The sequence below is a fragment of the Antennarius striatus genome, chromosome 17 (genome assembly GCF_040054535.1).
Source record: "Antennarius striatus isolate MH-2024 chromosome 17, ASM4005453v1, whole genome shotgun sequence".
NCBI classification, from domain to species: domain Eukaryota; kingdom Metazoa; phylum Chordata; class Actinopteri; order Lophiiformes; family Antennariidae; genus Antennarius; species Antennarius striatus.
In genome coordinates this window covers 1648621-1674214 of record NC_090792.1, presented here as the reverse complement: position 1 = coordinate 1674214, position 25594 = coordinate 1648621, and the positions used below count along the sequence as shown (strand labels likewise).

Here is a 25594-nt window from a genome sequence, read left to right as displayed (position 1 = left end):
AATTTGAATCTCTACTCTACTTATGGTGATGGACAGGCTGACAGACGAGGTCAGACAGGAATCTCCATGGACTATGATGTTTGCAGATGACATTGTGATCTGCAGTGAGAGCAGGGAACAGGTGTAGGAGAAGCTAGAGAGGTGGAGGTTTGTCCTGGAAAGGAGAGGAATGAAGGTTAGCCGCAGTAAGACAGAGTACATGTGTGTGAATGAGAGGGACCCAAGTGGAAGAGTGAGGCTACAGGGAGAAGAGATCAAGAAGGTGGAGGATTTGAAGTACTTAGGGTCAACAGACCAGAGCAATGGAGAGTGTGGAAAAGAGGTGAAGAAGCGTGTCCAGGCAGGATGGAACGGGTGGAGGAAAGTGTCAGGTGTGATGTGTGATAGAAGAGTTTCAGCTAAAAGGAAAGGAAAGGTGTACAAAACTGTGGTGAGACCAGCGATGTTGTTTGGTCTAGAGACAGTGTCACTGAGGAAAAGACAGGAGACAGAGCTGGAGGTAGCAGAGATGAAGATGCTGAGGTTCTCTCTGGGAGTGACCAGGATGGATAGGATCAGGAATGAGTACATCAGAGGGACAGCACATGTTAGAGGTTCTGGAGATAAAGTCAGAGAGGCCAGACTGAGATGGTTTGGACATGTCCAGAGGAGAGATAGTGAATATATTGGTAGAAGGATGCTGAGTTTTGAACTGCCAGGCAGGAGGCCTAGAGGAAGACCAAAGAGGAGGTTTATGAATGTAGAGAAAGAGGACATGAAGGTAGTTGGTGGAAGAGAAGAGGATGTAGAAGACAGGGTTAGACCACAGGGATGTCCATAAGTGCACATGGCACCAGGACACCCTAGGCCAGAGGTCGATGATTGACTTCATTGTCGTATAATCAAATCTCCGACCGTGTGTATGTTTGACACTTGGGTGAAGAGAGGGGCAGAGCTGTCAGCCGATCACCATCTGGTGGTGAGCTGGATCCCCTGACAGGGCAAGGGACCGGACAGGCTCTGCAGTCCCAAACGTATTTTGAGAGTCCGTTCTCTCAAATCCCTCAGGAGGCTGGGGACATTGAGTCAGAGTGGACCATGTTCTCCACCTCCATTGTCGAAGCGGCTGCTAGGAGCTGTGGTTGCAAAGTCTCTGGTGCCTGTCGCGGCGGTAACTCCCGAACCCCAGGTGGTGGACACTGGAAGTAAGGAATGCCGTCAAGCTGAAGAAGGAGTCCTATCAAATCTTGTATAATTGTAGGACTCCAGAGGTAGCTGACAGTTACAGGCAGGCCAGGTGTACTGCAGCTCGAGCAGTCGCAGAGGCAAAAACTGGGGTCTGGGAGGAGTTCAGGGGGGCCATGGAGGAGGATTATCGGCAAACCATTCGGTGCCTCTGAGGTCTCAAGAGGTGGACTCGTCCATCACCCAGGCTGAAGTCACCAAGATGGTTGCCAAACTCCTGTGTGGCAAAGCACCGGGGGTAGATGAGATTCGCCCTGAGTACCTCAAGTCTCTGGATGGGCAGGGGCTGTCTTGATTGACACGTCTCTGTAACATTGCACGGCAGTTGAGCACAGTACCTCTAAAACCTGACTGAAAATCCTCTAACAAATGATTCTACAGACAGGTAGTTAGCTGTTTGTCCACTACGTTCTCTAGAATCTTAGATAGGACTGAAAGGTTGGAGAGTGGCCTGTAGTTTGAGAGGAGACTTACGTCTAACTTTGGTTCTTAAGGAGGGGCTTGATCACAGCCATCTTAAAAGATTCTGGCACATAACGTGTTACTGTACTGTGGACTAGTTAATTATTGACAGTGTGGGTTTATTTATTAACGGTAATACATATTTTAGAAGTGAAGTTGGAATTTAGTCTAGCAGACTAGTACGTAATTTATTGAAAGAGGTTAGGGTATTTCGACCTGACATTTCCATTTGTGTAAAGCACTCCAGATAACTGCTGGTTACATCCCGCTTCAAAGCGGGTGTTTGTCCGTTCGTCTGTCCGTCTGTAGTTAGTTAGTCCACCAAATATCTTTGCAGCCGTTCCAGATAGAAAGATGAAACAAAGAACACATAACGGCAAAGGGGATGAAAATGAGATGATGACCTTGACCTTGAGAAAACTAGGTCATGGTCAGCTTTCAATTTTGTACTCTCAGGAATCGGATAAGATAGAAAGACGAGGGAGAGGGCCAGTGTGAGTGAGACCGTAGATCACACTGACAGTAGATCAGAGAGCTGGGTTTGATCTTTGACTTATACAAGTAGGTCAGGGTAAAATTTTTAATTCAGGGGAAAGCAGACTTCAGGATTGTATTTGCCATGTCGCGGGATGTTGCAGTCAGTTACTGGCTTGGTTGTAGTTTTAAATGATTTCATGCTGTGTGATTTTCGAACGGCAGTCTCTTCCTAAAGTGTTGTTATTTTATTATGAAAGAATTTAATAAATTCTCCATTTCGTCGTTCCAATAATGCAAACATAACGTTCTTTTGTTTCAGTTTTAAAAGAAGTGTCTAAATGCATCACATATTAAGTATAAATTTCTCCGTGCAGTTTTTTTTTTTACATTAAAAAAAAAATAGTTTTACGGTAGTTGGAGTCCCTGAACGCACCCTGACAGACTGTAAATTGACTCCAGCTCCCGTCATGCCCCGCGCTGCTTCTTGCCTGCCGTCACTTTACAGCACAGCACCGAGGACTGTCACGGGGACAGAGTGACGGGGACAGCCGATGAGCGCGGATCGGTAAGTCCTTCACTCCACTGGGTCAGACTGTGTGGAGCTCTGCTATCAAAACACTGGCAGGACCGTCACCATGACGATCCGCTGCTACAGGACGGTTAGCATAAAGTCATCCACCAAACTACAGTCATGCATATGAGCTACAGTTAGCATAAAGTTATCCATCAGGCTACATTGTATGTATATACGAGCTACAGTTAGCATAAAGTTATCCATCAGGCTACAATAATATATATTAGCTACAGTTAGCTTAAACTTATCCATAGGGATACAGTAATACTTTATATATGAGCTAGAGTTAGCATAAAGTTCTCCATAGTGATACAGTAATACATGTGGGCTGCAGTGAAAACAGACATGGGTCTTTTGCTAACAGAACGTTAGCTTGTGTGTAAACATTCTTAAACGACAGTCGCGTCCAGGAACCGGTTTAGGTCAGCAGGTCAGAAGAAGGAGAGTTGGAGCTGCAGGAGACTCTGCAGCCGAGGTGACACCGGTGTAACAGTCAGGTGTTCTATGTAGAACCACACTTATGGATTTATGGTCCAGAACATGGAGAATAAGTTGTGAAAGAAAAACCTACAGGTTTTTTTTTTTTTTGGTCTTCAAAAGAAAATGCAGTATTTTAGGCAGGTATAAATGTTATTATGGTTGTATTTAACAACCAGGAAAGAAAGTTCTGAATAATGTAATGAAGAACGGTTTTGTTTGTAAGGAATGTTGTGGCGGGGAGAAATGAGTCATTCCGTTTAACGGCCCTTTCCGCCTGTTTTTCGTTTTCCCTCTAAAAAGTGATGATGAGGAGTGCCAGGGCTCCTCGTCGTAGGTTTGTTTGACTGTAGGCTCCTGGATACCACCGTTAGTCGTGTGCTCGGATGATCATACATCCCGTCTTTGTGGTGTAGGTACACCGACTTCCAGCAGTTAATCGGATAATAACATCTACGGACTTTATATCTGTCTGTCAATCTATCGATCAATCTACTTTTGAAACTCTCAGGACATCAAATAATCCTTCAGTCTGTAGAATATGGTGTCTGCTTGTCTTGATATGTGTTATCATGAGCAGTGTGAACATAAACTGTGGTAAAAGATGTGATATAACGTCAGTTGTATGTTGTGAGAATGAACACGTTGAGCTGAGAACTGCTGAATCAGCAAAGGCGTGTCTCTCATTCAGAATCAATGTAATCAATGAATGTTTGCTGTTTAAAATTTTCAGGCCCCGTATCGGTCATGACACAACAGGAGCAGCAGGAGTTCATGGAGAGCCTGGAGGTGGCGCTCTCCTGGATGCACGCCATCCAGGAGAGGCTGAGGGCCAATGACAACACGCAGGGACCCCGCGACGCCCTGGAGGCCCGGCTCAGAGAGACAGAGGTGAGGGTGATGGCATTAATGTTCAACTTTTACACTGATGACACAGTGAGTTTCTTATTAACTTATTATTGTCATGTGTTTATACTTTTATGTTGTCCTGAATGTGTAGAAAATCCATCAGTCACAGCATGAAGGTCGTGTGAAGATGGACATGGCGCTGGTGGCGGCGCAAAACCTTCTGCAAGGCGATGATGAAGAGCTGAAGAACCACACTCACACCAAGCTCAAAGACCTGAAAAGCCTGTGGGAGGAGACGGTCACCTACATCATCCACTGCCACAGGTCTGCTCACAGTTAGCTCACTCCTCTGAGGCTCCCCGAGTGTTTGCTGTTAATACTTTTCTGTCTGCTTCTAGTCAGAATGTTTGAAGAGATCAATTTTTATGAATGTTATGTAGTTTAAGGTTTTAGTTAGTTTTCTATTGTATGGTGTACAATGTTCCCATGTGTTTTACTTTTTACAAGGGAAAACAGGTGAACTGATCAATATCATAAAATCAAATCATATTTTTGACTTTTTTGTTTTACCTATCTGAAATAAACGGTGTAACAATTACTGTAGTTGTCAGACAAAGCTGTTGTATTTATACCCCAAAAATAAAATAAAGTGCAGATTTAGATGTCAAATGGAAACTAAAATCAAAAAGAATGAAAGCTGCTGCTCAGCAGTGGGCCGTCTGATGCTTCAGTTTGAAATTTTTCAGAGAACATTGTGGCACCTTGGACGAGGAACATCAACGTCAAGTAGAACGACTACGCCAGAAGGAAAACTTCTGCTGAAACGTTGGACTTGTCAGCTAGACAGTGATTCCAAGCACTGTTCAAACTCAAGAAAAGCTTGGTTAAGAAAAAAATCCTGAAATATCATGAAGTGGCCTTCTCACTTTCCAGATCTAAGTCAGATTAAAAATCTTTGGGATTTAAAAAAGGCACCTGGAAGACAAGACAATCAAACATTACTGAGCTAGGGGCTTTTGCACATGAAAAATCGGCAAAGATTCCAATCAGGAGGCACGAAAAGCTTGACAAAACTGTTTATTTGGCATTATAAAAGTCATCTGTCACACAATATTGAAGGCTGGGGTTGAATAACACTCCCATGTATTAAGAAATTAATGTTTAATTTAAAAAGTTAAACTTGTTTTCAATATTTCTCACGGCAACAGTTCAAAAAGAAGAAAATACAAATTATTAAGAATAAAAAATCCTTTTCAAACACATCATCAAACTGCCAGTCTTGTCATGTGTTTGACCTCTTCCACAGCCGGATCGAGTGGGTGTGGCTCCACTGGGGCGAGTACCTGAAGGCTTACGAAGAGTTCGAGCTGTGGTTGACCAGACAGCATCGCAGTTTGGATGTAAGGGTGGAGCACCAGCTGGGGGTGAAGGAGAAGCTCTGGCAGGTGGACCAGCAGCGGGTGGTGGTGAGCGACATCCACAGCCAGGCCACGCTGCTGGAGAGGCTGCTGGACGAGGCTGCAGCTCTGCACAACAGAACACACGACCCCAGTGTGGCGCCCCAGGCCCAAGAGAGGCTGCAGGAGGCCTACAACAACGTCAGAGATGGAGCTGAGGTGAGCCGCGATCCATCACATACAGAGTGTGGGAGATGATGTGTGAGGTTGACACACATCGACCTCACACAGCCCTGTGTTGGAGGCCCAATAGTGGAATCTGAGGTGAAATAACCTAACCTTTATGGCCTTTTTTTAAAAATCATTCCGTGACAAACGGGGAGTCTTCTTATCCCACAGAAAGTCTGAAATGAGATAATCTATTTATTTAAAGAAGGAAGTAGTAAGAAAGATTGGAGGCACTGGAAAAGATAAAGAAAACGGGGAAGAACATTGATTTTTGTATAATTAATGCGGCCACTAACATCAGTTTGAGCAGCGACCATCGCTCACAAGCTGCTTTAACGTTTGATAAAAGTGGAAAAGTTGGCTTTAAATTAATGGTTTAATTAAAACTGGTGTCAGTAACTTTAAAGGGAAATGATTGTAAAGGGAAGTGTCTAGCAGATTAATAGGAAAGAACTCACTTTTGTATCCTGAGAGCCCTCTAACGTCTGAAAGTAGACGCAAAGCAGCAGCAATAGAAGTGCGGGGATTTGAATCACATAGAAGTAAATAGAGTGAAACTTTTACAACTAGATAATGATGCTGCATCCCTACAATAGATGCACTGGAACAAATGGCGATCGTGGGAGGCTCCATAGCCTAAGCAAATAAAAAGGGGGCTTAGCTTAGCGGGTATCCTTGTCTTGTTGAGTGATAAAGAGGGACGTAATTCGACCGTGTTCTGCTAGTCCTAACTTAAACTTGTGGATTAGAGTAAAGCAACTTTATCCAGGATAGGAAAGCATCTCTAAGGCCAAATTTTTGATCATGAACAACACGCATGATCGTTCTCAGCCATCTAAAGTCTTTTCTGCATCCAATGAAATGACTGCTGGATGGGTTATTATGGATAATGTTAAAAAGTCACCTGACGTTAGAAAAAGAGTGTTCTGAATAAACCCGGTCTGATCTGGGTTCACTACAACAGTCTCAAGGCGCAAAGCCAGAACTTAAGATAATAATTTAAAATCCACATTCAGGAGACTTATGGGGTGGTGGGAGGAGCAGAAAAGACAGTAAAGTAAATCCAGCCATGTAATAAGTGAATGTGAAAGAAAAGAAAACCTTTGTTTGTTACAGGAAGAACAGGCTTGAAAAATGCTTGAATATACAAAGACAAGTTAAAAAGGACAGTTTCTGTCATTCTGTTATTCTTTGCTTTCTAACCACCACATGCATAGCAGACCTATTCTTCAGGTTGGTAGGACCATTAATGCTCATACATGCAGCTCCCCTCCTCTGTGGCCCCCACAATGATGCTACACAAGAGACAAGTCCTCACATGAGACTACACATTTATCCAAATCCATTGTGGAATGGATGCTCCAAGCACAACTTGGAAGGTGGAAGCAGAAAAGGAAGCAGCTATCAGACACGTCTGTGCCCTTCAATCTGAATCCATCTCAGCTGTCAGTGAAGTAGTGAGAGGAGCAGCCAGTGATCCTGGCAGCGTATGTTACCTACGCCGTGTGTTCAGACACGACACGTCTTGAGGGCTTTAGTTAATAGGGTTTTCTTTGCTGTAGTTCTCAGTAAAGCAGGGTGATGTTTTCTTGCAGACTGTGGTTAAAGTCTCTTAATATCCATCACATATTCACTCAAACATCCGAATCTGTCAGTGAGGCTGTTATTTTGACTCCAATTTGGAAAGTAGCGATAAAAATAAGACATTATTGTTTTTTATGGGGTGGTGTTTACCAGACACATCGCCTGCCTGTCAACTGTTCTGTGTTTCAACTTCAACATGCTCTCAGGAATCACGCAGTGGAAGCAGCAGACATCAAAGTGCCCACAGATCCACATTTTCTCCTGGGACACACAAACACGTTGTCTCTGATGTGTGCTTTTCATTTCCAACAGTGTGCTGCTAAAAATTACCACAAGGTGTGTCTCCTGCTGTGCTAGGAGCGTCTGCTGCTGCTTCAGGAGATTGCTAGGGAGCACCAGGCGTACCAGGGGTGTGTTCAGAGGTTCCAGTCGTGGCTGCTGTCAAAAACCAAGGAGCTGACTGATCTGATGGAGAGGGAGGATACGGCTGAGAACAAGCTCAAGGCCTTACAAGTGAGGCTGAGTCAAATTAGTAAAGGAGCTTACTTCCTGTTTTTTAGTTATGGTGAGTGTTCGTGTGTGTGTGTGTGTGTGTGTGTGCGTACAGTATGTATGCATGAACGTCTACGTACTTCGGTATATATGTGTGTGTTTGTATACATATGTTTATATATCCATACACACACATATGTAAAATATATACAGAGATTCCTCTACTTACAAACGTCTCTTCTGAAACGCCTCAACAGGAAAATATCGCCTCTAGTTACGAAAGAAATTTCAGGATACGAAAGGTAAAAATACAGTATGGGCTGATACTCGCAGCTCCCACAGGTTCCTGAATGCAACATTCTCATAGCTGCTCTGCCATTGGCTATTACCTAGCATCCTGGCATCCCATTGGCTAAGAGGGACCTCTGTGTGGAGCTAGATCGGTGTCTATGTGTAATAATCTAATCGTAACATGTATTTGTTACATGTTTTGATGCATTTTTATGCTTTATATAAACATTTATGTCTGAATTTTGGGGGGCTTGGAACGGATTAGGGCATTTGCATGGAAAACGCGTCTCTACGAAATTTTCTAGTTACGAAATTTCTTCCAGAACCAATTTAGTTTTTCACGGGGGGTTACTGGAACGCATTAACCGTGAGTAACGAGGGATTAACATATGTGTGTTGCTCTGTTTCAGGCCCTGGACGACATCGTGGCTGGGGAGGAGAACACCCTACAACACATTGAGGGTGTGGCAGAGGCAGTGAGGGAGAACACGTCTCCCGCGGGGGCAGAGGTGGTGGTGGACGAGGCGGAGGAGCTGAGGCTGGGCTGGCAGAGACTGAGACAGGGTCTGTGTGAGGCCGAGGACGGCCTGCGCTCCAGCCTCGACTCCTACAGTCAGTACACGGCGCGCTGCCAGCGACTGGGCGAGGACATCAGACGCCTTCGAGCGTTGATGCAGAACCTGGACCGGGAACTGGAGGCGAGCTGCCAGACCGATGCTAACTGCACTGAAAACCAGATGGTGGACCAGTGGAGGAGATATATGGTAGGTTTGCTATGCTTCTCAGTGGATGTACAGTGATCCCTCTTGTGCTTCATGTCTCAGTACATATATAAAATATACTTCATTTTCCACACTATAAGGTGCACCTAAAGCCTTTAATTTTTTCATGCGCCTTATAATCCAATGGGCCTTAAATGTGGATCAATATCGGTTAAAAACAAGATCACTGAAAGGAAATCCGGCCAGACTACTGTAGTCGGGGGGCGTCGCCGAAATACCGTGATAGCGGTAAAAACTGTCAAACAGAATTCCATTCCCACACCACTTTTGTGTGTATAAGGACCCCAATACGGCGCCCGTCAAGAAACACGCTTACAAGTTCAAACTCAAGGCTATCCGTCACGCAGTAGAACATGGATATAGAGCAGCAGAGAAGTCAGGATTAATGAGTCAAAGGTACGGAAGAGGAGGAAGCAACAAGCTGAGAGTTTGTGAGGGAACGAAGCGAGACGGTCACCGCTGGACGACAAACTCAAACGTTGGGTCGTTGAACAGAAAGCAGGAAGTAAAAACGTCTCTATAGTCACTATTCGAATGAAGGCAACAGCGCTAGCTAGCAACATGGACATTGGTGTTTATCTGAGGTGTATCTGCCATAAAGTTAGTGTTGGCTCCTGTCTGTTTAGCTACATGACTTTTATCTGACCTCGGTTTTGGGGCCGAGACTCTGAACGAACTGATCTTACTTTGTGTTTGTGATCTGCAGGTTATGAAAAACACGCTGGCTGGGGAGGAGTCCCAGGTGGAACTTCTTAAAGCTCAACTCAAGGAGCTGTTCAGATTCTCAGAAGACTCGCGTCATCTTTCAGATGATGTCCTAGCTGTCGTTAAAGAACATCAGAGGTACGTGAGGGGCAGCACGCTGCTGTAAAGTCAGAACTCTAAGGGGCACACGCTCACGGGAAAAAACAAATCTGAAAAATAACAATCAAAATGACTTCCTGATGGTGAATTCAGGCTTGTTCACCAGTTGATGAATGCAGGTTTGATGCTCGGAGACAGTACAGTGGTACCTCTACTGGCGAAAGTCTCTACTTATGAAATGTTCTACTGACCAAACGCCTCAACAGGAAAATATTACCTCTAGTTACGAAAGAAATGTTGAGTTATGAAAGGTTAAAATACAGTTTGGCCTGATACTCTCAGCTCCCACAGGTTCCTGAACGCAACATTCTTGTAGCTGCTCTGCCATTGGCTATTACCTAGCATTCTGTTATCCCATTGGCTCAGAGGGACCTCTGTGTGTAACTAGATAGGTGTCTATGCAGCGTCCTCGTCATTCAACCCTCGACCCATGAGGTGTTCTGATAGTTTTACATAAATATATTAACTTTTAGAGTATTCACTATGGACCCCAAGAAAGTGACGGAGAAAAGAGGAAAAGAAAAGACGAAGAAAAGAGTTTTTTTGTCCGTACAAACAAACAAGAGATGATAGAAAAGCCTGAAAAAGGGATGCGTTTGGTTGATCTCTCCAAAGAATATGGCCGTAATGCATCTACAATCACCACGTTATTAAAACTAAAGGAAGTTTAAGGAGTTTAAGGCGTCGCGTGGGTGGTTGGAGAAGTTCAGAAGGAGGACTGGAATTCACTCTGTTGTTCATGGTGGGGCAAGAGGGCATGAACCAAAGAGGGCAAAAAACAATGAGGACAGCAGTTAAAAGGTAAATGACCATCATTTTTATTCTTTACTCTATTCTTTGTTTTTAAAATTACACACAACTCTCATTTATTGTGTAATAATCTAATTGTAACATGTATTTGTTACATGTTTTGATGCATTTTTATGCTTTATAAAACATTTATGTCTGAATTTTGGGGGGCTTGGAACGGATTAGGGCATTTGCATGGAAAATGCGTCTCTACTTATGAAATTTTCTACTTATGAAATTTCTTCCAGAACCAATTAATTTCCTAAGTAGAGGTACCGCTGTATGTGTTGTGTACTGAGTAATGACAGCGTAGGAGGAGCTGTGTTAGTACTCTCATCAACATCAAATGAACACAGTAGTGGGTTTAAAGTGAGGATATTGGAATTACTGAACAACAGGACAGAGACATAAGTTCACGGTTTCACATGGAGGTTCATGATTGGGATGGAGACCCAAAGATTGTTCAGACATTCTTCAGATAAATTATTCATGACACTTTGTTTGGCAAAACAATTTCTGTAGGCATGTGGCTTCCACTCAGAATAATCAGATGTACATTTACCACATTCCTGTGAGGGCAGAATCAAAACAGATCTAAGCTGTGTCCGTTCTGTGTCCTGTCATTATGTTTTAAAGTTATCTTGTCTGATGTGCTTATGTTTCAGTGTGAAATACAGAGTGGCAAAGCTGTGTTCAGAGTCAGAAACGGGGCTGAAACTCCTTCTCCAGGACCCCCTTCTGCTCTACGCCCAGTGGAGCCACGCGGTCTCTCAGGTTTTGGAGGCTTCTGCTGAGGTCAATGACTTCTCCAACTGTGCTATGCTGCTCCAAAACATCGAGGTAAAGCCCAAACGCCGTCTTCACGTCGTTCATCAGCGACGGTGTGTCAGTGTGAAGCTCCCCTGAGGGTAATGGATCTTCACAGAGAATGTGAAAGGATGATGAAATGATTGTTTTAGACCAATGACAATGCCTGTACCTTTACACTTCACAAATTCACAACGAGCGCACCAGTAGGACTTAAAGAGAAAAGCAGTACAGAAGCTGCTGCGGAGAAGAGGAAGTTGTCAAACTAGAAGAACCAACTGTGGATTATAAAGAGTGTAAATATGAATAGAACGGATGGCTAGAGACGCCTGATGAGAACAAGGAAAACAGTGAACTGAATATTTTTATTTAAAATGGTAAATTGACTTTTCATTAAACATGTTGGGTTATTTAAAGTCTTTTTAAAATTTTTTTCTTATCATTGATTTTGCTCTAAATCAGTCGTAGATCACTGGGAAACTGTCAGCTTCATGGAGCCATAGTTTACTTAATGTTAGAATTGTAAAGAATATATTCTGTTCATACAAATGTTAGGCCTACATCTAATTTAGTTTAATTGATTTGTTACTGCTTTTTAAGAATTGTGTGAGGGAGACTGAGACAAGAATTTACATGATTACTGTGCACCAGATAATAAAACCTAATGTTTATTTTGTTCCACACAAAGCTGACCATCAATTCTAGCTGGACACCTGACCATGCTTTGAATTGTGAAATCAGACTTCACATGTTCTTCATGTCTCTTCTTTATACCAGCATCTGCTGAAGGACAGTGTCCACCTGCAGGAGCGTTTCAGACAGCTGCAGGTTAAAGGAGACCTGCTGAGCTCTGTGTTCGGTCCTGAGAGGTGTGACAGCCTCCAGGATGAGCTGAGCGCTGCTGTGGGGAACAGAGAACTGCTACACACTCTGCTGCTGCAGAGGAAGAACAGACTGCAGGTATCAAAAAACCTTTTTGGTTTAAAGGTCCTATATTATGCTTTTTTAAAATTCATGTCAAACTACACTGTATTTGAATTGTCTTTCCTCAAACTGATCCATTAATAATCTAATCTTTCTGTGAACTCGTAGGGATTCATATCAAGAACCAAGGACTTTGAGGACGCCCATGAGTTGATTCTGTCTAAGATGATCGTCTTACAGGACCGTCTGAGCGCAGCTGACCACCTCCAGCCTGACATCCTGGCAAAGAAAAGCCAGTTGGACCAGCTCAGAGTAAGGTCACCCCCAGATGATGTCAACTGCAGCCACATTCATCATTCATTCTGTCATTGACTGACTGACTCAGATTCTACCATTCTATTCATTCATTCATTCTCTCATAAGCAAACAGCGTGTTATTGGTCACACGCATTACTGCAGTATCCTCTTTAGAATTTGTACATGTCGAAGTGAAAGTCATTTTTTGTGAATATTCCGGTGAGACTGTCACTCCGTGTGGTTTGTGTGTGTTCAGGTGATCCAGAGAGACCTGGAGGTCTGTGAAGCACAAATCCTGGCACTGGAGACTCTGGTTTGTTCCAGTCAGAGCAACAGAAATCAGTTTGAGAGACTCTATATAGACTGGAAACAACTGCACAAAACAGTGACGGTAAGACGGTCTCGTTAAAATCACCTTCATATATATTCAAAATACCTGCTGTAGCCTCCATCGACACTGAAAACCGCACCAGTCACGTCTGCGGTAACAAAGTAGTGTCAGTGGGGGGCGTGGGCTTTGTTAAACTTTAGCTGAAAGGTCTTTGTCTATATATAAGGTCATTATATATAATATATATATATAAAGATGTTCCACACGTGTATAAAATCACAGACCTGTACATGCAGACTACTGTTACAGACATTTATGAAAGAATGGGTCGCTCTCATCAAAACATCCCTACAACAACGAGCTACTGCTTCCTGAACATGTTCTGTTAATTATGGTTAATGACACACGACATGTAGATGTGAAAGCAGCACTGCCACCTACTGTTGTGGATGTGCTATTACACTTTATTGTAGTACGTTACTCAGATTTGACAGAAAATTATTGTAATATTTTGAGGCACTTTTTTGCTATTGGTCACAATTACCAGAATAAACATGAATCAATTTTCCCACACTCTTATAGATTGTTTAAAGCACCTTTAAGTGTTTCTTTAATACAGGACTTTTGTCTTTAAATGTTGGCTTCACACACCACTTTCCTTCTGTTTGCAGCTGAAGGTGAAGGCGAGTGACGAGAGCATCGCGGAGCACGAGAGCTTCCACGAAACCTTGTTGAACTTAGAGAAGTGGATGATGATCATGAAACAGAAGCTGGAGTCCTTCCACATCCCATCGGGAGAGTGGAGCATCGAGGGTCGCCAGCATGAAGCTGAGGCGTGTTTGGGAGACGGGGTCAAAATGTGTTGAGTCGTAAACATGATCTGGTTGACAATGAGCTCCTCCCTCTTGCTTGCACCATGGTGTTTGAGTATTTTCTACCCAAACTAAATCACATCAGATTCCCAGACTAAAGCCTGACATCGTGGATGTTTCCTTTTTGCATTTTATTTTCATTTTAAAGCCATGATTGGAGAGCAATGCTTCTGCCAAAATATCACTTACATAAAACAGATAAAAAATCTATTAATAAATACGTTTTGTAGAAGTAGAAACAAGTCATGACTAAAACAGATCTTATTCCTTACCTTCTGTTCTCCTGTGTTCACCTACAGAGAGCTCTGGGAGAGTTCCCAGAGAATGAGCTGCAGCTCCAGCAGCTGGAGGTTCACGGTCAGGAGGTGTTGGAGAAAACTTCAGCAGAGGGGAAGGTCTACATCCTGCGAGACCTGAAATCCATACAAGAGTCCTGGTTTTTGTTATGCAACATGAGCCTCAATCTGCAGAGGTACTTGATCAACGGGTTTTATATTCGTTTGTTCACACGGCAACAAAACGCTAAAATGATGCATTTTGTTTTACCTCCATGGTTGCAGGTAGCTCATTCTGCTAGTGGGATTTGTCTCACGTGGTTTCTGAGGCAAAACTCAAGAACTGGAGAGTTTAAGCATCTTATTTTTGTTGAAAATAGTTAACTTTCTGTTATTTAATGTAAAAAGAATCACTTTGATAACTTCTTTCTAGCAATCTGTCATCAGTATGATTGTCCTATGGTGATGATTTCTTGAACACAGAAGCAACTGGTGGTTTTGTCTGAGGCTAACCGACCCCCCAGGAGACACAGTTAGCTGCTCTATAAATCTATCTGAGTGAAACTCGTAAATGAAAGTAAAAAACAAAACAATGAGCCCAAATGTCAAAGTAACTCGGTGCTATTGGGATTAGGGGCCACATATACGAATGTGAAATTATAATCCCGTAATTCCCATACTCAGTGAGTTCTGGAGGAGAACAGATCTAATTAATGAACCATGCTGTTAATGAGGCGTTGCTGTCAGAAACCTTTGGTAAAAAGGCTGCAGAGCCGTGAATGCAATCCACTTTATTTAATGTGGAGAGGTAGGAAATAGGATGAAGAGAAGAGAAACAACAAACGTTAATGTAGTTTGATCTCAGTGATAATCTGATGAGGAGCGGAAACACTTGTCCTCTCTCCGTTGCTCCGTTTCAGGCTGCTGAAGTCCACAGAGCAGACAGACACTCCGTTATGGAGGGTTGGAGGCCCGCACGGCGACGACACAGCCGAGACAGAAGAAGGCAGTCCAACCGGGGCAGAACATCAACAGAACAGCGCGGCGGTGAGATCTGGCGCCTCGTTCAGCTCTGGGCGTGGGAGAGGTGGAGGAGGAGGAGGCCTGGAGGCACAGGAAGAAGAGGAAGTGACAGACCAGGGCGGAAGGCTGCAGAGCCGTGGAGCAGAACATCCATCAAGGGCCGGCGAGGGAAGCAGGCTGTCCCTCCAAGGAGACGGAGTGAGTTCCAGAGCAGACGCTCTCCCTGGGGGATTACTTTGTTGGCGGTGATACATCAACACAGACAGATGACAGCATCCTCACCGGTGGTAAAAAGTCAGCATTAGTTCCTCCAGCTGTCAGTTACAGAGGAGAGAGCCTGAGTTCAGGAGGAGGTGCCTTCAGCCCAGAAACCATCAGCAGCACTAATGCAGCAGCCAGTGCTGTGGTAGTTTATGTATTATCCAGTCAGCTAGGTGGGTAGTTAGTGAGTTAGTTAGTTAGTCGTCATTCACGACGAATCACTTTTGATTGTGATAGCTATTATTAGGTTTAGTGAAGTCAGACTGTAACAGTAGCTGTTGGTCTTATAGCAGCAGACGTACAAAGATCACCTCTTTAAAAAGAACAGTTTACCACAATATTTAGGTTCATCTATACGGAGTTGACATTTGTGTGAATCTTTTCTCCACTGAACAGTTGTGGAGCTCTGCAGTTACGTATTATTCTCTTAAACAAGCAGATTTTGGGTTACTACGTAAGATTTGCATCCTGTCTGTTTCTATTTGGACCCCCTTCTTACCCTCATCCATCTATTTGCCGCTGGATAGACTTTTCTGTTAAGTTTCTCTCGTTACTTTTGGTCAAAAACTGATGTGATTTTTACACCGATTGGATGTCAGTTCCATCAAATCAAAAGCGAAGTTGAGAAGATTTTGTTTGTTTCGTTTCAAATCCGTTGTGGTGGTGTTCAGAGGCAGAGAAATAACATTTGTGGACCTGACTGCGTGTGTTCACAGTCCACACATCGTGGCCTTCAGCAGGGAAGCTCAGGACGCTACACGTCCAGGAGGAAGGAGTTTGAAGCCTGGCTGTCCAAACAGAACGACGTCCTGTCAGGGATCCTCACCGCAGGAGTGACGCCTGACGCCAAAGAACTGAAGGTGCAGCTGAACAGACTCAAGGTGAGCTTCTGGTTAAAGCATGCGTGGTCTGATGGACTTGGTGTGTGGTTTTTGGGTGGTGGCCCTCTGCTCCCACAGCTCCATCCAGCTGCTGATGATCAAAGTCAGTCATGTTTCACTGAGGAGGAGCAGGAGGAGGAGGAGGGCTGCTCCTCATCCGTGTGTGTAATAGTGATGCAACCGATCACAGATCCGTCAGAAAAATGATCATTCTGAGGAACAGCTGATGGGAGGCAGGTGATGAAATACTCCATCAGGCCCAGTTTACACAGTGGAAACATTGGGAGTAAAGCAGCCAACAGTCTGAAACACCCAGAGGTGTTCAGCCCACGACTGAAGGCGTGTTTTACTCTAATAATGCTCAACAGGTTAAACTGGATCGACAGTACTTCACCGGGTCAGATGCTCTTGTTAAGTTTACACAGTTATGTCTCACTTCAGTATTTTATTCTTTGTATTGCATGTGTTTTTTGGTTTCCACTGCTGTGAAGAAAGTCAGTCAGTCAACCAATAACAAACTAAAGCAGTTTAAAGAAAATGGAAAAATGTTTTCGGGTTTAAAGTGAACTTTTCCACAATTTCTGCTTCTTTCTCTACAATGTTCACATGTTTGACCTCATCTGGTTCGTTTCAAAGCTTCAGTCTTCAATCAATTAATCAACTTTTATTTATATAGAGCTTAAGAAAATTATGATCAACAATATCTGCATTCTGAGTCTTTAAAAGGTGAAGAAATTTCTAATTTTAACAATGTTTCATAAGTGAAAGAAGGATCTGTCATTTAACTCTCATATTAAGTCTGCGTCTTGGATGGATCTGCCAATTCTGTTTCATTTATATACAGTATGTTACCGTTGGGAAATATAAGAAAACATAACATTACTTTTCACTATTATGCAGACGATACCCAATTATATTTGTCATTTAAAACAAACGAAATCTGATCAACTAATTAAATTAGAGACCTGCCTCAAGAATATTAAATGGTGGATGCTTGAAAACTTCTTAATGCTGAACAGTAATGAATCCAAAGTCATTATTGGTCCTATTATTGGGATGATTTTTCAAATATTGTAATCCACGTAGATAACATTGCTTTATCCTCTACTAGTGATGTCAGGAACTTGGGAGTAATTTTTTCTCTGTGTCCCCTGTTAATGGGAAACAGACAAACATGGAGCTTCTGTTAATTCTCTTTCTTTGCATTTCCTACTAATCTTGACTTCTTTTTAGTTGTAGTTGGTTTTATTTATTTATTTGGCTTTGGATTTGACGTTAAGCAGTGTTTTGTTCTGTCTGAATGCAGACCAGATGCTTCAATGCTCTGTGTTCTGTCCTGGTTTCAGGCTCTGAGAGCGGGGGTCTCCTGGGGTCAGGAACAGTTCCAGCTGCTGCTCCAAGACAGTGGTGACAGCGAGGCCAGCTCTGGACCGGCTGAAGACGTGTGTCTGGAGGAACTTCGCTACCGCTGGATGCTGTACAAATCCAAACTAAAGGATGTGGGAGACGTCAGGGCCAGGTCCAGCGTCAAGGTGAGAGGTCGCTCTCACAGGGGTGTAACACCAAACTGTGTGCAGCGCAGTGCTGGAAGATTCCGTCTACATGCATGAACTGTTTCTTCCACATGGTGGCAGTGTAACCCAAGCACTGAAACACAACCTGCCAATCATCTGGGAGACATCCTACTCAGGAAACTAGTTCCCTTCTGCAGAAATGGTGGAGCAGTATTGGTTCATACTTTTCAAAGGGAACCTACCAAGCCTACATAAGCCTATATAACCCAACAGAGTTCACTCAGTGGTGTAATCCTGCTTAAGACAGCACTTAGTAGGAAAGCAGTATAGTCCCAGAGTAGTATGATAAAATTACAGCTGCATACATTTAGTGTGTAATTACTCAGGACGCTTCTTTTGCAACCGACAATTTGATGTTGAATCTTCTATTTTCTGTCTGTGCAGAGAGTTCAAGCCAAAGAAGAGGAGCCAGGCGTAGCAGTTACTGTGCAGAAGGTGATCACTATGTTATTCTATTAATATTAAAAAGTAACAGACTTCATCTGCTCACATAAACAGCACAAAGATTGGAATGATTTCGATTCTGAAAGCAGCAAGAGTTCTGCTGCGTACAAACGTCGACACCAGATCTTCATTGACTGACTAACTGACTAACTAGACTGTGCTACTAATTGTCCTTCTGGGATGACTATAGTATGAAATTAAAGAAAACATACTTTACTGATCTATAAAATGATGACATGACTCCGGAGACTTATACAATATGTTGGTAAGAGTTTTAGCTCATGATGGTGTGATCTGCTGATGGATAGCTTTGTGCTGAATTCCCTCCAGCGGGTGTAGCTGAGTGTTCACAGAGTGACAGATGAGTGTGGGCAGTGAGTGTGATTCACAGGGCTGCAGCTCATCCCAACGACTGTGGTGATGCTTCCACTGTGTGGGTGAACTCACTTCCGTCATCTGATTAAAGCTCAGTTTTAAGGATTTCACATCACACATTCACGGCTTTTCACATCCAGGTTTTCATTGTTACATCTCAGACGTTTTCCTTCATATTCAGTTTGCACCACTGCTATCAGACTATCATGCAGCTGGTTGCCATTAGCTACACACTGCTGACTGAAGGAATGAGGTTTTTATAGACCTTGGTCTGGTTAACCTGCAGCTTTGTCATCTACACAGACTTTGAATGATAAATTTCAGGTAGTCCTCAACATATGAACACAGTTGTTTGTAAGTTGAATTTTTTGTAAGTGGTTGTTTGTAAGTTGAATTATTATTCGTTATTATTATGAAGCTTAATCGACAGTGCCTTGCGAAAGTATTGCCCCCCCCCCCAAGACATATTTTGACATTTTTCCACATTTCAGGCTTCAAACTTAAAGACAACAAACTGGAAATATTTGTCAAGAATCAACAACATGTGCGACACGATCGTGAAGTGGAACCAAATTTATTCAACATTTTATATTGTGTTTAGAAATAAAAAACTGAAAAGTAGGACATATGGAAGTATTGGCCCCCTGTTCTCTCAGCTCAGCTGACCGACTCCAGAAGTTCCCTGATGACGTCTGAATGATCCAATACTGACCTACATGACAACAATGACAAACAGAATGCACCTGTGTGTCATTTGGTCCTACATTTGCACGTCCTACTTTTCAGTTTTTTATTTTTAAACACAATATAAAATGTTGAATAAATTTGGTTCCACTTCACGATTGTGTCGCACATGTTGTTGATTCATGAAAAGTATTTTCAGTTTATCTTTAAGTTTGAAGCCTTAAATGTGGCAAAATTTCAAAAAGGCTTGGAGGGAGGGGGGGCAATACTTTTGCAAGGCACTGTACAATCTCCATTTCACGTAAATTAAATGTCATTGCTCTTCCAACTAGGAAAGTACTATTCCCTTAGGCTTTCCAATAACAGGACATAAAAACAACACATAACAAATTAAAATGCATGTATCGGTCATTTCAAGTTCAGTCATTCATTGTATGTTGGTTTTCAAAAAAAGGCACAGAAAAATAATAATCAAGTTTATGTCATTTCACTCGACTCAAGGTAGTTCTGACACAAATATTACACTCTAAAATGACCAGAAAACCATTAAAAGCATATAATATGTTACTGTAAAATAAATAAGGATAAAAACATATAATCATATTAAAATATGCACTTATCGTTCCAGTATCTAACATCACTTGTAATTCATGTGTTTGTTTTAAATTCAGATTAATTTACGCTAAACTTTTGCTTATAATTTAATCCTTGGAAGAGAAGAAGAAAAAAAAAAACACTTCAAGAACCCTCCACCAGATTTTTTAAGCAGCTGTTGACAGTATTGTAGCATGTAGCATGTAGCATGTAGCCGACCTTTAGAGCAAAGGACTTGAAGGGGAATTATTGTCGGTCAGAGGCAGAGTTGTCATCAGAGAAATTAAAGTATCCAGGGTAGGAGGCCTGACACTCTGAGATGCTCACAAAGACAATAACAACAAGAGGGGGAGACGAGAATTGGAGCTTGTGAACGCAGCAGTGCTGCCCCCACGGGGATTGTGGCAGAACGCGGAACAGCAATAGTCGGATATGGCAGCACACTTTTGTTTGTATCTCGGAAGTTGAATGTTCGTAAGCTGAGGACGACCTGTACATATTTGTGTATGTGCTGCTGTTTTTGCAGAAGCCCGGGTTGCTGCAGCGGGTGTGTCGCCTGGCGCTTCCCCTGTGGCTCCTCCTCCTGGCTCTGCTGCTTTTAGCCTTCCTGCTGCCCCTCATGGACGGAGGCAGCAGCTGCTCCCTCTCCAACAACTTTGCCCGGTCCTTCAGCGTCATGCTCCGTTACGATGGACCCCCACCTACATAAGACACTCACTCTGTTGGACGCAAGTAACGTCTGATCTCACTCTCCACCACTTAAATAGACCAATGAGATGGGAGCACAAGACTGTGTCTTACTGAAAGCACCTGACGTAGTTTCATCTATCACCGGTCTGCCCCATGCTGCTGAATAGTTGCTTTAAGTTTCTTACTACATCAAAAAGGTACAATTTTATTCCCCTATATGACAGGAAAATATATAGTTTTAACATGTAAAATATAAACTGCAGCCAATATGATTCCAGGTAGGCTTTTTTATTCCAACATGATGAAGAAGAAAGTTAGCTAACATCTAAAAACTCTGTTGGTGCACAGGGTTGAATGTGTGAACATGTGGTGTTGGATGAGATCAAGAAGAACGTCTGATCCGTTGATTTGTCTGTCCCCAAATAGTCTCAGTAGGACTACAACTCCCATGCTCACGCTAAGAATGTAATTTTTATATTTCTGCACTACTGCTACATTTGCTGCTGCATTAAACTTAGAAATTACCACCCAGAAGTGAACAACCTTCATGAGGACAAACACAACAAACATTTGCAATGGAATATTTAAATCTGATGGTGAAGATTGAAGGTTGGGACCTTTTGTCCGAGTGACAGATTGTGATTGGATACAACTACTGCACTGAACGACTGGGAAGGACGTCTAAACGGTTTTAGTTATCACAATCTTTGTAGTTGTATTTTCTCGTTAATTTAAAAAAAATATTTTTTACAGTTTTGGTCATATTGAATGTAATTTGAAGAATTTCTGGTTTTTGTATTGATGAGAGCTAATCTGGTTGCTTTGATTTTTTTGAAATCATATCAGATGTTGTTGAAGCCAATAACGTAATAATTTTTGGCTTGGGGTAAGAGGTTTTTTTTTTCTACCAGGCCAACAAGATAATCAGTTATTATGTAATAAATTATTACGTTATAGGTTCAAGATTTTTATTATGTTATTGGCCAATTATTACATTATTGGCCTATTACATTTCAGAAGGACAAATTTATTACATTATCAGCTAACTCCTGTTTCAATAGTTAAATGTCACACCATCTAACAAGGATCCATTCAGTCATTCATTCCTTTCAATAGCCAGGAGCATTCTCCCAGTCCTCTGTCCCATCAACAACTTTATCCATCTTGAATGAGGAAGATATTGTTGACATCACCTGTAGAAGAAAGCCATCAGTGTGTGTGCCATTTACCCACAATGCAGAGCAGGTAAAATTTATTATTGATTTAAATTACAGTTCCCTTGTGCTTTGAGCGACTTAGCGGCAACAAGACGATGGAGGTTATCTCATCACTTCTTTTTGTGTTTCAGGGTTGAAGCAGTGTTAGTCTGGTCATTATTAACCAACCTTAGTTTAATCATGACAGTACATTAACTTTTTAAACCAACAGTGAAAACTTGAGGCTTCTTATATCTGAGCTGTAAATCAAACCCAAAATAACTGAGCAGCTGCCCACCTGTATAAATATCCGAACACCTCCACAGTCTTGTACACACAGTTCTCTCTGTTTTGGCTGTCTGTGTATTAGTGAATCATCGTGTTGACATGGCAACAATGACCAAATTAAACGATTGTGTCTTTGTCTGCAGGAATTCACTGTTTGCACACATTTACATTTCAGAATTATTACAGTTTGACAAGAGGTTATGAAAAGAAAAACCTGACTACCAACACAACAGTCTGCAAACTGATCTGATGTTTATCTGAGTGAAGCTTTTATCCAGAGTTCATTGTACTCCAGACAAATAACTGACAGCCTACAGTTGATCTGTTTTACCAGAGTAGAAGTGGCTCAAATTCCTCCACCACATTCCTCCAAATCCAAACAGCAATGTAAAAATCACCACCCCTTGGTCCAGATCCTCTCCTGGACCTCATGGCCTCTTCCCTCTAGTTTTATCAGGAAAAGTCGGTCAGGTGGTCTTTGTGTGCTTAACAGGCGGTCAATATATGACGTCCTTAGGTAACTAAAGAAGATGGTTGTGTTGCTGTGAATCTGACCTACACAGAACCTGTGTAGACTAGAGGTAATAGGTGTAGAGAGTGACGTCAGGTGTGGAAATGTATTTAAATAACCTCACATGTTAGAGAAAGGCCTTAACGCTCATCAGATAATCACAAACATTCAGAGCCATAGTCAGCATAAGGCTTTGTGATGCGTCAGTATCAGCTAACAGTCCTATAACCAAGTTAACTATTAGCTTTAGCCCTGTCCTGTGTGTTCACACTGCTATGCATAATCAGCCTGTATGTAGGCTCCACGGTGCTCCTGTTCTTCAAGCTGACCCTATAAAGCATGCGTTCCTTTAGATATGCCTGACAATGTGTGGCTCAAGCTTGCATTATTGTACATCCATTAACACATTTATGCAACAAATTAAATGAGTTGAATCTTCCGAAAACAAATCCACAAAAGTGCTTGTCGGAACACTTTATTATGCAAATTTCGACAATGAGTGTGTTCTCAGAGACATTATCATTATTGGATATCTTTTCATAAGAATAGCTTCATGTTGTTTTTAAGAGCCTGTATTTAACCAACATTTTTTATATAATAAAAAATGTAAATATCCTTGAAATCTGTAGTTTCTTGTCTTGTTTATTATTGTACCTAAACAGCTAAACAGCTTAATTTTTCTCAATATAAAATACAGCTAGACCTCACCCATTAATGCGTTAACAGGTTATGGGTGACAAGCCTTAAGGCCATCTACCCTTCCATCCATCTATCTTCAACTGCTCATCAGCTGCCGGCACGTGGGTCAATACTGGAGCGGGGCACAGAAAGGAGTTGGTAGTAACACCAGGTGAGCCGAGCACCAGCTACTGGTGGACAGAGCAGTCCACAGAGACTGTAGGAACAGGCAGACCAAGCTGTGCACCGCCTAGATAGACTATCAGAAAGCCTACGATTCAATGCCACACACGTGGATACTGGAATGTCTAGAACTGTAGAAGATCAACTGACACTAAGAGCCTTCATCAAGAACTCAATGGGGAAGTGGAAGACAACCCTGGAGACTAACTCCAAGCCAATTACCAAGGGGATGCACTATCACCACTGCTGTTCTGCATAGGCCTGAACCCCCTCAGTCACATCATCACAAAGAGTGGCTACGGATACCGATTCCAACAATCAGCCATCTCCTCTACATGGATGACATCAAGCTGTATGCCAGGAATGAGCGAGAAATCGACTCACTGATCCACACCACCAGGATCTACAGCGACGACATAGGGATGTCATTTGGATTAGACAAATGTGGCCGGATGGTATCAAGAAGAGGTAAGATGATCAGAACTGAAGGGGTTGACCTACCAGGGGGCAGGATAGAAGACATCAAGGACAGCTACAAATACCTTGGAATCCCATGTAGAGGCCTCAAACTCCTGAGAGCAGAAACCTAAGAAGAGGAGGAGGAGGAGACAACATGGAGGGACAAGCCCCTACACGGCATGTACCACCGTCAGATAGAGGAAGTGGCTGATATCAAGAAGACCTACCAATGGCTGAATAAAGCTGGACTGACAGACAGCACAGAGGCACTGATCATGGCAGCACAAGAACAGGCCCTAAGTACAAGGGCAATAGAGGCCAATATCTACCACAGTAGATCTGACCCAAGGTGCAGGCTATGTAAAGAAGCCCCAGAGTCAGTCCAGCATGTGGTAGCAGGATGTAAGATGGAAGGAGAGTCAGCATACATGGAGAGGCACAACCAAGTAGCTGTGATAGTGTACAGGAACATCTGTACCCGGTATGGACTAGAAGTACCCAAATCCCAGTGGGACATACCACCGAAGGTGGTTGAGAACAACGAGGCTAAGATCCTGTGGGACTTCAGTTTCCAGACCGACAAACAGCTACTGGCTAACAAACCGGACATAGTGGTGATGGACAAAGAGCAGAAGAGAGCAGTGGTGATAGATGTGGAGATTCCAGCTGACGCCAACATCAGGAAGAAGGAACACGAAAAGATTGAGAAATATCAAGGGTTGAAAGAACAGCTGGAACAGATGTGGAAGGTTAAGGTTAATGTCCCCGTGGTAGTAGGAGCACTTGGGGCAGTGACCCCCAAACTGGAAGAGTGGCTCCAGCAGATTCCTGGAACAACTTCTTTAGCCTCATCCTAGAAGAGCGCAGTCCTAGGAACAGCCAAGATACTGACAGAACCCCCAGACTCCCAGGGGTCTGGTAGAGGACCCGAGCTGGAGGATGACACACAGACACCACCCCACAGGGGTAAGAGGGACATTTATTTATACATGTCTCCACACCGCCCACACTCGTCTGGCCAGGCTGACCAAGCTGTGGCTTCCGAAATGTTCTTTCCAAAGGAAGAAAAAGAAAGATGAATAAATATTCATGCATGCATGAATAAAACGTATGGGATTTTCTAATTTCTTTCTAATTCCGGCTACTCCGTTTGTGGTAAAGTTATTACATTTGTGGGGTTATTACATTTACAGCTGCAAATTTTTATACTGTTGATGGGTTATTCGTTTGTGTGACTAATGGTGGGTAAGGCCATTCCTCCGTTTCTGAGTGAAGAACAAGAGGCATGGCATCTTCCTCAGTCCCTGCAAAAATAAAACTGAGCATATTGTTGTGAATACAAGCTCTTTAGTTAGAAATACTTCTCAACACTGCGCCAAGGAAAGATGTGAAGATTATTCTGGTGTCATTCCTGTTTCTGCACATCTTCTTCTTTTCCTTTCGGCTTTTCCCTTCAGGGGTCGCCACAGCGAATCAATTTCCTCCATCTAGCCCTGTCCTTTGAATCCTCTTCTCTCACACCAACTACCTTCATGTCTTCCCTCATTACATCCATAAACCTCCTCTTTGGTCTTCCTCTAGGCCTCCTGCCTGGCAGTTCAACACTCAGCATCCTTCTACCAATATATTCACTATCTCTCCTCTGGACATAAATGTCAAATTAATAGCAAAATAATGTTACTAATCAAAATTAAAAACAGAACAAAACTCTAAACATATCCTTATATTAAAAGGTTCCCCAAAGATGAACAGATGAA

The 25594-nt window shown here is 42.8% G+C and overlaps 1 protein-coding gene across 2 annotated transcripts; it reads left to right on the top strand.

The window, feature by feature from the left end:
• Positions 1-2649: 2649 nt before the first annotated feature.
• Positions 2650-23150, top strand: syne3 (spectrin repeat containing, nuclear envelope family member 3). 2 transcript variants are annotated; one of them, XM_068339113.1, is made up of 18 exons: positions 2650-2728; positions 3948-4105; positions 4215-4387; positions 5370-5679; positions 7630-7785; positions 8466-8819; positions 9544-9680; positions 11156-11330; positions 12075-12257; positions 12390-12533; positions 12775-12909; positions 13521-13682; positions 14021-14193; positions 14917-15217; positions 15997-16161; positions 17508-17693; positions 18120-18170; positions 20359-23150. In XM_068339113.1, exons 2-18 carry the CDS (start codon positions 3962-3964, stop codon positions 20539-20541), a joined length of 3132 nt encoding a protein of 1043 aa, XP_068195214.1. In that variant the 5' UTR covers positions 2650-2728; positions 3948-3961; the 3' UTR covers positions 20542-23150. The 2 variants fall into 2 exon arrangements, with proteins under 2 accessions (XP_068195214.1, XP_068195215.1); XM_068339114.1 differs by having other exon boundaries at positions 2713-2822.
• The last annotated feature ends 2444 nt before the right edge of the window (positions 23151-25594 follow it).